Source organism: Ochotona curzoniae, unplaced genomic scaffold, assembly GCF_017591425.1.
Source record: "Ochotona curzoniae isolate NIBS_2020 unplaced genomic scaffold, NIBS_Ocur_1.0 contig_1274, whole genome shotgun sequence".
NCBI classification, from domain to species: Eukaryota; Metazoa; Chordata; class Mammalia; order Lagomorpha; family Ochotonidae; genus Ochotona; species Ochotona curzoniae.
In genome coordinates, this window is record NW_024465023.1 from 10,267,326 (window position 1) to 10,279,655 (window position 12,330).

Below are 12,330 nucleotides of genomic sequence, written 5' to 3' on the forward strand. Positions count from 1 at the left end.
TTCTTTTTTTGTTGATTTTGTATCATGACTTTTCATTTGAGGGGATGTACAGTAGCTGTGAAATGGAGACTAACATCCAGATGTGAGGATGCAGTGTAGTATGCATTTCTGCTTCCAGACAAAGATGGACTTACAATGAAACTCTTTACTATATCTTGACAGTAGGATTCTGGATTCTCTGCCATTGTCCATGCCTGCAATGATGGACGTATGACTGAGTATGAAGAACTATATGTTAGTAATGATATAGAGGAACTAGGTGGGGGGAGGGAATTGGGGAGGGGATAAGGGAATATGGAACTGTATCATAAAATGCTAATAATAATAAAATGTAAAAAAAAAAAAAGAAGAAGATTGTTGTTTTTAAAAAAAGAGTTTTGGTTCAAGTCACTGCTATTCCACTTCTGAATTGGCTTGCTGCTAATGCTCCTGGGAAAGATGGGACAAGTGTTTGGATCCCTGCCACTCTCAGTGGAGGCCTGGATGGAGTTTCTGCCTCCCGGTTTCGGCCTAGCCAAGTTCAGGCCATTGTTACCATCTGGGGAGTGAACTAGCAGATGGATGACCCCTTCTCCCTCCACCTGCTCTCTATATCCCTGCCTTTGGAATAAAAAAAAAAAAAAAAAAAAAAAAAAAAAAAAAAAAAAAACAAAAAACAAAAAAACGGACGTTCTAAGACTGGCAAAACAAAACAAAATTAAGAAATTGATGAACAAGTTTAACTGCATATTGGAAAAGATGAAGGTGATTTAACGTACTTGAGTCACAACATACCCAGACTGAAACACTGAATTCTGGGAAAAAATGATAGAAATTATCCAAGGGAGACCACCATGGCTCAGGATTACATAAGGTCGCGTTCCCGGCTGTGATATACAACCCCTGCACAGGATGCCAAGCGACAGTGTGACAGCTGTCCTAGCAAACGGCGGAGTGGTGACCCACAATCCACTGGTGCGAGAAGTGGGGATTCACTTCAGCTTTGCAGCGGAGGGATCAGGCCTGGCTGACGCACGCTACGTCTCCAGCGTCCCCACGCACGACAGGGGGCGTCGCAGCCTCAGTGGTGCAGCCGCTTTACCTTACCGTCATTGTCGCGGCCGCCATTTTGCCCACTTCAAACCGCCACAGCCGCTTGAGAGCCAGGGTCCTTGCCGCTGCCGCTATGTCATCTCAGTTAGACCTGCGTGTAGCTGTGGTATGTTCAAACAACCAGAACCGGAGTATGGAGGCACACAGCATCCTCAGCAAACGGGGCTTCAGGGTCCAATCGTTTGGAACAGGGTCCCACGTGAAGCTTCCAGGACCCACATTCGACAAGCCAAACATCTACGATTTCAAAACCACTTATGAGGAGATGTACAACGATCTGGTGAAGAAAGACAAGACGCTCTACACCCAGAATGGAATTTTACATATGCTGGACCGAAACAGGCGGCTCAAGCCAAAGCCAGAGAAGTTCCAGCACTGTGAGGAGACATTCGATGTGATCCTCACTTGTGAGGAGAAAGTCTACGACCAAGTGGTGGAATACCTCAGCGTCAGAGAGCAGCAGACGTACCAGCCGGTGCATGTCATCAACGTGGACATCCAAGACAACTACGAAGAGGCCATCATCGGGGCGTTCCTCATCTGTGATCTCTGCCAGCGCCTTTCCCGCGCCAAAGACATGGAGAACGAGATGGAAGAACTGCTACAGGGATTGGAGGAAAAGAGCGGCCGGGACTTCCTGCACACCGTCTGCTTCTACTGAACTGAACTGTTTGTCCGGGTTGCGTCTCAAAAGACATTTTCTTAAGTTTCTTGTTACGAATATTTTTTCTTTCTTAATAATAGTTTTTACCTTTAGGTGTTCTACGTATGGACTATTGACGTTGGTTTTACCTACAGGAACTAACTGTGTATGAAATGAGAAGATAAGCATAACGCTACGTTAAAAACAAGGCTTGTTTTTTTTAAGCCTACTTCACTCAGGAGCATGACGTTGTGAAGTTTTTCTTTAACCAAACAATTAAATTAAGAAGCATTTATAGCACATTTTCTCCTAACATATGTGTGTCTTTATTTGTGCGTGCCTTTCCCTTTTCTTCTGTCCTGGCTGTCAGGTAAGTTACAGATACTTGTATGTAGCAGTAGTTTGCATGTTTAGAAAAGAATGTGAATTTTTTTTTATTAAAAAATTTCCGGGGCCCGGCGCGGTGGCGCAAGTGATTAAAGGTCCTCGCCTTGCACGCCCGGGATCCCATATGGGCACCGGTTCTATCCCAGCAGCCCCGCTTCCCTTCCAGCTCCCTGCCTGTGGCCCGGGAAAGCAGTCGAGGACCGCCCAAAGCTTTGGGAACCTGCACCCGCGTGGGAGACCTGGAAGAGGCTCCTGGCTTCGGACCGGCATAGTATCGGCCCGTTGCGCTCACTTGGGGAGTGAATCATCGGATGGAAGATCTTCCTCTCTGTCTCTCCTCTCTGTATATCTGCCTTTCCAATGAAAAAATAATAAAAATAAATCTTTAAAAAAAATTTAAAAATTCTGTTAGTTGTTAAAAATATTGTTTACTTTTTAGATTTTATTTTTGATATTGTTTACATATCTGAGAGAGATGCATGCCCATGAGAGCCTCCGATTAGAGTAGGGAGGGTCAGGTATGGAGGAAGGTGGGTGGCTCAAACGTTTCAGTTCCTCTTTTCTTTCTTTTTTCTCCTGTTTCCATAGTAGGGGAAGCGGAGGGGGCTGCTTCTTGCTGTCAAACTACATCAATAGCCAACTATGGGGATGGCGATTGTATGGCACCATAGAGACCCCATGGAGGAGGATGTTCCAAGGGTGTTACTTCAGTGGTTTTGATAGTTTTGGGACATTGCTTCATCGCACCAGGGTTGAGAAAACCTTTCCAAGGTCTTTTGGCTGACCAGGTCCACTTTAGTGCATCCACAGGCCCAGACACCTGCTGCAGTTTGGCCAGGAGAGTGGTCCAGCTTGGTCTGCTTTCCATCCTCTAATGACAAACTCAACATCTTCTGCGGCTTAGATGATCTGCTGTCATATCTCTTCCCCATGCCCCATGCATCTGGGCATGATGTCCACTGCACAGGCAACAGAGTAGGTCCAGTTCAGATACATGCACTCCAAGGTCATACCAAAAAACCTGTAATTTTCCCTGTGACTAGGGTCTGAACTCAGCAGTCTAGTTGGGGAGTTCTCCTGAGAAACTTACCAGGAATGACCCCAGACCTGACTCTTGCGTGGGCAAGCCTGTGCAGGGTCAGTTTTGGTCCATCACCTGCACTAGTCACTGCACTTACTAGTGCAAGCAGCTGCCTGGTTGGTTCCCTCCCCCAACCCCATCTCTCACGTGAACTGATGGGTGCTGTGACCTAGCCCAGCCCTGTCCAAGCAGGCCTGGTCTTCATGCACACCAACGGGTACTGTGGCCTAGTAGGAACAAACCCCAGTAACCTCACCAGGCATGACCCAGTCCCAGTTTTTGTGCAGGCCAGCTTGTACTGCAGCTTAGCCCAGCTTGGCTCACATCCCATCTAGCTCTTGTGCATGTTCATGGGTGCTTCAGCTTAGCTCAGCCTAACCCACCCCCAGATCTCACCCACACATATGCTGGAGTGTGCTGTTGCCTGGTCCAGCCTGGCCTGCCCCAGACCTGGCTCTCATGTTCACCAGCAGGGAGTAACAGCTTTGAACAGAAGCTGCTTAGTTCCTCAGCTCTAGCCAGTTGTCTTGCAAAAGAGGTTAAGAATAGACTGCAACTTCCTCTATGGTCTCTGTTTTCTCTCCTGTTGCTTTAATTTAGACAAAAAGAAGTCAATTTGGGCCCAGTATGATGGCTAAATTCTCACCTTGCATGAACCAGGATCCCATATGGAAGCTGGTTCGTGTGTGGCCTAGGTAAGCAATAGAGGATGGTCCAGCGCCTTGAGACCCTGTACCCACATGGGAGCCTCAGGAGAAGCTCCTGGCTCCTGGCTTCAGATCAGCTCAGCTCCAGCCATTGTGGCCATTTTGGGAGTAAACCAACAGATGGAAGATTTTTCCCTCTGTCTCTCCTTCACCTTGTAAATCTAATCTGCCTTTCTAATAAAAATAAATAACACTTTAAAAAAAAAACAAAGTCAGTTTATCTTAGGATTTCCTGAGGCTCTAATTCCCTGAAGGAGATGTGAACACTTCAATGGGTGGGAACCACGAGTGGGCAGTTTGCCATGGTTGTTGTGGTTCCTCCAACTACATCACTGAGAGAACCAGGTGGAGAGCATGAAGTGGTGACTAATGAGCAGCCGAGTGGGAAGAACACAGAAAGAAAATGTTCTCATTGTTCTAGATAGTCTCAAGAAAATCTTGCTTTCCCTGAGTGGACTGCCCCCCCCCAAAGTGTCACAGCCAAGATGATTCCTGATACCCTTATTTGCCTTACTTTTCATATTCACTGTTACCCTCAACATTGAACTTTGGATTTTCACCAAGCCAAGCCTCTCCATTTGCCATCATAATCAAATGTGACCCTCTCCTGTGCTTTGGACCCCCTGCTTCCTTAGTCAGCTTTGTCCCACAGAACCTGAGCTGATGTGCATGTTTGCTCTAGCAGTGTCCCAGAGAGAAGCAAACACATTGGCAGGTTCAAGAAGCTAAGAACCTCACAAGTGTCACTTTCCAGCAGTGAAGCCTGGACTCCTCTAGAAAAGGTGGCACCTTGAAAGAGCTGCAAGGATTTGAGCAAACACAGTACTTTGTCCCACTTGTTTACCTCGACGACAGTCTCACTCAGGGCTAATTCAGGCTGTTTGGAATTTTGCTTCCATGTATGGGCAGACTTGTGGGCTTATTTAGGAGAGGAACCATGCTCATCTGGCTCCTCATCATGCCCACCCACATATAACACCCCCCTCCCAACACCTGTGTCTGGCACAAAAAGTTCTGCAAGTGTTCCCCAGACTTAATGAGAGTAAGTGCACAATTGTGGATTTTTCTCACATTAAATCTGCAGATAGCAAGAAGTACTTTTCTGTTTAATAGCAGCCCTTTAAAAAAACAGTTTTAATATTTGTTGAGTGCTGTGTAATCATTCAATAACTAATTCTCATAGTATCTGGTAGAATTAGTTATTGTCAGGAAAGATCTGTGGATAAAGCAATTATATTGAAACTCTGATTCAAGAACATTGGAGATAACAAAATTTAGATTTGACCTTTAGATGGAAATTTCTGAAAGCTAGATGTAAGCCAGGTTATGCTTAAAGATGTTAATCAACAACAGTGATAGCAAAGCTTTTGGGGTGGCTATATTCTAATTGGAAGTCCTCAGCTATGCACTTACCACATTTGCCATTCCTAACAAGGCATATTTTGATAAAAGGAGAAAAAAGCTGTCTTTTTAAATTCCCTATTGAATTCTGCTCTCAAGTGTTCTTCCTCATTCCCTGTCCCAATTAAGGGCCCTAATCTTCCAAGTGCATCAAGGTTATAACTACCCTTTCTTGTTCATGCACACTGTCTCCATCAACAAGTGCAATCCAGCTTCTTATTTCTGTTGCAGTCTTTCACCGGTACCACTCCAGCACCAGCCCTTGCCCAGAAGAGGGAAACCAGACCCTTACATTTTCTCTCCATAGCTGTTCCTATTTCCTTACAATCTGTACTCCTTAGCTCGGTATCTTTAACGCTCTAGTTGTTTATAAACGCAAACTAGCTCATGTCATATAGCTGTCTATCAATGCATTTTAAATAAAATGGAAACTCTTTTCAAGGCTTCTGGGTTCCTCATGATTTACTTCCTCTTTGGCCTTGAATTCCTTCGCTTTTTCCTTTTTCCTTTTACTTGTTTTCTGTAACCTTGGCATTACAATCCAACCTTTGCAGCCAACTTAATATTCCTTAAATATGCATGCTAGACATATTTATGTCTGAATCTTCATATTTGCTGTGTGTGTTGATCCTTGTTCCATTGGTGCTAGCATCATTATTCAGACAACAGGTGCTTAATGAAATGACTAAAATCTATAGAGTACTAAAAGTTACTACTGCTCCTTTGTCAATCCATTTCTTCCACAGCCTTGAATGAAATCTTGGGCAGATCCCATAGCTTATTTGATTGTTTTCAAATAGGAAAAGCTCCAGTAAAATTGGAACTCGTGATTCTCAATAAGTGAGGCACCACTTAGCGGAGAGCATTGGAAATGTGTACAATACATTTGTGGTGATGGCAGGGTGTGATATTCAGTGGCATTGGCTAAAGGGCCACCCAAACCCCCAAACCAGGCTTTCTTCCAGGAAGTGATCACTTGTTCTATGCACTGTATGGTTTCCAGATTTCCTACTGAGCAATCACACACATGTAAAACATAAACACAAACTATCTTTTGCCTTCATTTACTGCATATTAGATTTTCCCAAATTATAAGCACTGCATAAGTCAAAGGACAATGCATTGTGCTGTTCAGAACACCCAGAGTTGGTCTTCTTTCAGAAAACTATTTTAGCAACAGAAGTAGTATCTCTGATACATGAAAAACCATTCTGACACTTTTATATCAGACATATTTAGCAGCAGTTTAGTATATATATTAGAATACACTTAGTCCTTATTTTAAGTGGTTAAATATAAAGATATTAACTAAAGGTAACTGAATATTGTTGCTTTCATTTGGACTGCTTGATTCTGTGTAGTTGCAAGCACTGATTTCATCATGTTATCTTGTGTAATCATGCCAAAGCATTTCTGTATTGAGATGTGTGTTCTTTTGGAGTTTTTCCCTTTTGTTTGTTTGTTTTGATTTGATTTGATTTCTCTCCCTTTTATTACAGTTAGACCACTGCATTTCTTTATTTTTGAAGTTTTGTGTCTAGGAAAGTTGTATGATCCAACAGTTACACTTTAGGATATTAAAGAGAAATGTTATAAAATGTGTATGATGAGGAGAAGGTGTTGAGTCTGATATAATTGAGAACTATATCCGATTCCAAGGAAATCTTATGGCCTAAGAGAGAGAGAGAAAGAGAGAGAATCTAAATCTGCTGACTCACTCCCCAAATGCCCCAATGACCAGAGCTGAGCTGATCTGAAGTCGGGAACCAAGAGCTTCCTCTGGGTCTCCCACATGGGTACAGGGGCTCAAGGAATTGGGCCATTCTCTACTGCTTTCACAGGCCATAAACAGGGAACTGAACCGGGACTCAAACCAGTGCCTATATGGGATGTCAGTGTTATAGGAAGATTAGCCTGCTGCACCCAGGTGTCAGCCCCAACACTCTCCCTTTCAAGTAGAGAGTATATGAAAATACATAAGTAAACTTTTAAAATTTTACACTCCTTTTCTGTATCTCACTAACTCAAAATTGGCCTGCAATCCTGGAGAAGAGTTTTCCTGGTAGAGTATGAGCATTTTCTGTTGGCTTTTTATTACACATTGAGACAAATTAAATTCTACAGGAAGCAATCCATCTACTTATCAGAGAACAGAGACCTTCGAGTACTTTCAGGAAGCCTGTGTTTCTCCCTGTTTTCTATTTAGTCCTGCCTCTAAGCCTTTAGTCACGTTGTTTCCCTCATCATAGAGACTTCAACATCAGTCTCAACGCCAAGAATTCTAGAAGGTCTGCTGTAGGCAAAATGGCAAGGGAGCAACATATCAGTGTGTATTAGCTGATGAAGTCGACCCTTCTTCAATTAAAATTTCACCTGCATAAACACCTGTGTCTTGTGGACAATTTCTACAAACAGTCTTCACTAGGAGGCAAATGCCTAGTTAGCTCTGTTGTTTCCATATCCAGTGATTTCACTAGGAACTATTCCTGGAAGGAACCCAATTAATGTTTGAATCTCTAATAAAGGAATGATTCAGTATGGTCATAATTGAGTTTAAGCATGCCTTGAACTATTATAGAATAAGAACATATTAGAATTTAGATACTGAGTTAGAAGAGCATGTATTCGTTCACATTATCACATCTTCCTCCTAATTACCTCCTGTACCCCACAGTACGCATACAGCACTGTGCAATGGGCTTGTTTTGCACAGAACTCCTTTATGCGTTACCATGGCAATACTGTCTACTTCATACTTGAAGTGTCTGGAGGGCTGTGACTGTGAATGTTAACTCACTGCAGGATAACTTGGTGACTTGCCTTGCATGCAGGGCAACCCTAAACATTTGGAATGTCTAATCATCATAGTCAGAACACCTCCTTTGTTTTGGCCAAGAAGTTAAGCAGCCTTTTACATTAAAAAAAAAATTATAGCAAAAATTCTAGATTGTCAAAGCTGAAGGCAATCTACCTCTGAAATCTGAAGCTAAGGGATCCAGGGGTGGTCCTCAGAGATTCAATTGACATCAAAACCTTGATATAGGCAATAGGAATTCTACTGTCATTTAACACAGAAAAAAAAATCATATAGAGGTGCTGAAAGTACAGAGCATGCAAATGCAGCGCCTCCCGCACCTTTTTTCTCTCACAGGTTCCAGCTCCTTCATGCAAGAAAGTGCATTTTCCTCCAGGGTTTGCATTTATTTTTCATGTGAAGATTTGGATGCTGCCGCAGTCTCGCCCACATGCCACTAATCTGATCAATTTTAGGCAAACTCTTCCTTTGCTGTTAATTGGAAATACACAGCACGCTCAAATACCAAGTAAGGCAAGCTGTTTCTTCATGCATGCGTGATCACACACACACACACACACACACACACACACACACACACACTTTCATATTCCTAAAAAATTATAAAAGATTTTGAAATGAAATTGCATTCTACTTCAGATCAGTTCAAGATTATGTTGCTGTGCAAACAATGTCAGAAATTTGTAGATATCTTATGTTGAAAGCTTAAATTTCAATTGCATTTCAACTAATTTCTTGAAAAAGATGTATTTATTTATTTATTTATTTAAACATAATAGGGAGAGAAGGAGAGAACTCTTCCATACACTGGCACATTTCCTAAATGGCAGCAACTTCTGGGGCTGGGGCAGGCCAAGGTCAGAAAACCAGGACACCATCCAGGACTCTCATACAGTTGCAGAATCCAAGATACTTGGGCCATGTATTTGCTACTTTCTCGGGCACATTGTCAGGGAGATGGCTTGAAAACAGAGCAACTGGGAATTAAACCCATGCTTGAATATAGCATGCCATTGTGGCAAGTAACAGCTTAACGGCTAGACCAAAATGCCAGCCCAATATGTTCCATAGTTTTCTTTAGGGGAAATGTACAAAATTTGAAAGTAACTTAAAACTCAGACCAAAAAATGTTTTATTCTAGCATGTTTCAGATGAACTTTTTAAAAATACATTTGAGAGGCAGAGCTACATAGAAAGAAATGGGCAGGCAGACAGACAAAACTTATAACTGTTGGTTCACTCCCAAAATGCCTTCCAGGGTTGGCCAAATTAAAGCCAGGAGCCAAAACCTCAGCCCAATCTTAGTTGCTATGTCAACTGCCTACCCTCAGATTACCTTTTAAAAATAATAAAGAAGTCCAAGGTTAAGGCAAGTTGACACAGCTATACATACAGGAGCTTCAAAGAAAGGTGAAATAGAATTTGATTCATTGCTGTATCAGTCTTAACTTTTTACTTGGTGTGACTTCTGTGTTGCAAGTTCAGCATTAGATAGGACCCAAATTCCCCTACGCAAACACATTTCACTTTTTTGCGTGTACTTGAAAATATGACATCTTTAAAATATCATGTATATTTATAAATTTTTTGTATCTCTGATTCTGGAAATGTTGAAACAGATCTTAAAACTTGATTTTTAAATTTTGTTGCTTTTTCAATGAGTTTCTAAAAGAATAAGACAAATTTGACTTTACAAATAAAGATTTTCATTGACTATACATTTTAGCCTGCAGCTGGGTGACCAAAACAAAAAGTGCAAACAGATCAGTTTTTTATTGCTAAAAAAGGATGAATTTTTTTTATTGCAAGATGAATTGGCCAAAAAAATTATGAAAAGGTGACTCAGTGAAAACCTTCGGCATTTTAATTGAAATTTTACTGCAGCTTTGCTCTTCCATAAAAGCAAAGAAAACATTGACCAAAAAAAAAAAAATCCTGTTTATTGTTTTCAGTATGCTGGAAACTAGACTTACAGCAGCATAAGAACATTTGGTCAAAATGAAAAAAAAAAAAAAAAAGTAGTGGGGGACCAGTGTTGTGGTGCTTTAGATAACAGTCCATACTGGAGTGTGGTTCAAGTTCAGGCTCCTCTGCTTCCAAGCCAGCCTCCTTTCTAATGCATTCTGGGAGGCAGCAGGTTTCAGCTCAAGCATTTTTTCCCCTTCATTTACTTTTAAGAAAGGAAGGATTAGAGAGAGAGATCTTCTATCCATTGGCTCATTCTCCCAAATGGTTGCAATGGCTGTAATCAGCAACTGGTACTGGGCCAGTCTGAAACCAAGAGCTTTTTCCAGGTGTCTCGCATGGGAGCAGGGGCCCAAGCAGTTGGGACATCTACTTTCTCAAACACATACTGGCATTGCAGGCCACAATTTAAACCCCTATTCCACAACGCCAGCCCTAATGGCTCAAGTACTTGGGTCCCCACCACACACATGGGAGACCTGGGTGATGCCTCTGGCCACTGGCTTCAATTTAGTCCAGCTCTGGCTATTGAGGGCATTTGGGGTGTGATGCAATGGGTGGAAGGTATGTGTATCTCTCTCACTGTGCCTGTTACTTAGATAGGTAGGTAGATAGATAGATAGGTAGATAGAAGATAAATCTTTTTCAAAAAGCCTGTCTCAGTGATAAGAGCAAGCTATGTGGCATTTGAACTGGTCCTAGCCTGTGCATCCTAGTTCTGCAAGCCTTGAAAAGCTGGTACTGGAGAAAGAAGAATAGGACTGAAAATCTTTCCAAACTTTATTCCTGGATAGGAGTCAGTGAATAGAAACTGGCACTGAAGAAATCGAGATAATGAACTTACTAGGAAGATTTCAAATCAGCTGTTTTGGGTGGTGTGGAAGAAACCATACCTAAAGGTCTAAAGGAAAATGTGAGACTGCTGTTTCACTAGAGAGCAGGAGTAAAGATATGGGAAAACATATCTAGAAAGAATCAAATAGAAATTCTGAAAGTTAGGGACTTATATCATGGCTTAGTAGGTTAAGCCTCTGCCTGCGTTACATCCCACACGGGTGCCCGTTCAAGTCCCAGTTGCTTCACTTTCAATCCTGATCCTTGCTAATGTGCCGGGGAAAGCAGCAGCAGAAGATCTAAGACCTTGGGCCCCTGTACCATGTGGGAGATCCAGAAAGAAGCGTCAGGCTCCTTACTTCGGAGTGGCCCAGCTATCACTATCGTGGCCATTGGGGAGTGAATTAGCAGGTGAAAGACTCTCTTTCCATCTGTTTCTCCTTCTCTCTCTATAAATCAGCCTTACTGATAACCTCCAGCATAATCACCAGCAATTACTCAAAAATATATAGTTTAAAAAAAACTTTAAAATGGATCAATATAGTACCTCTAGTTACCAAAAAAGAAAGCATTATTGGACAAACTGTGGAACACATACACAAAATATACGTATAGAGAAACAGAAACACATACACAAAAAAAGACATATATAAAAACAAATCAGGGCCCAGTGCAGTAGCCTAGTAGCTAAAGTCCTCACCTTGCATCTGCCAGGATCCCATATGGGCACATGTTCATGTGCCCGCTGCTCCACTTCCCATCCAGCTCCCTGCTTGTAGCCTGGGAAAGCAGTAGAGAACGGCCCAAAGCCTTGGGACCCTGCACCCGTGTGGGAGACCCGGAAGAAGCTTCTGGCTCCTGGCTCCTGGCTTCAGCCTGGCTCAGTCCCAGGCAGCTCCAGCCATTTGGGGAGTGAACCAGCAGATACCAGACCTTTCTGTCTGTCTCTCCTCTCTGTAAATCTGCCTTTCCAACAAAAATAAATACATCTTAAATAAATAAGAAATAAACCTTTAAAAAAGGAAAACAGATCAGAAACAGATAGCAAAATACATACGTAGTCCTATTTTATCAGTGATTAAATTAGAAGTAAATTAAATTCTTAAAATAAAAGGCAAATATCAACAATATTAATTTTATAAAAATGCTGCATTACAACACACAATTAGATTTAAAAATAGGCTGAAAGTAAAAGGACAGAGCAAGATATTCTACATAATCATTAGCAAAAGAGAATTGGAGTGGCTATACTCACGTAAAACAGACAAAAAATTATTACTAGAGAAAAGATGTCAACCCACCAGAAAGATGCAATTATAAATCCGTATTCACCAAACAAGAGATCCCTCAAACTATATGGAGTGAAAACAGACAAATTTGAGAGAGAAACACCACAGCAAAATGT

At 42.0% G+C, this 12,330-nt stretch overlaps 1 protein-coding gene across 1 annotated transcript; it reads left to right on the top strand.

Annotated features, from left to right (window-relative positions):
* Nucleotides 1-1,165: 1,165 nt before the first annotated feature.
* LOC121171261 (RNA polymerase II subunit A C-terminal domain phosphatase SSU72-like) lies at nucleotides 1,166-1,753 on the top strand. Its single transcript, XM_041002895.1, has one exon. It carries the CDS (start codon nucleotides 1,166-1,168, stop codon nucleotides 1,751-1,753), a length of 588 nt encoding a protein of 195 aa, XP_040858829.1.
* Nucleotides 1,754-12,330: the final 10,577 nt, after the last annotated feature.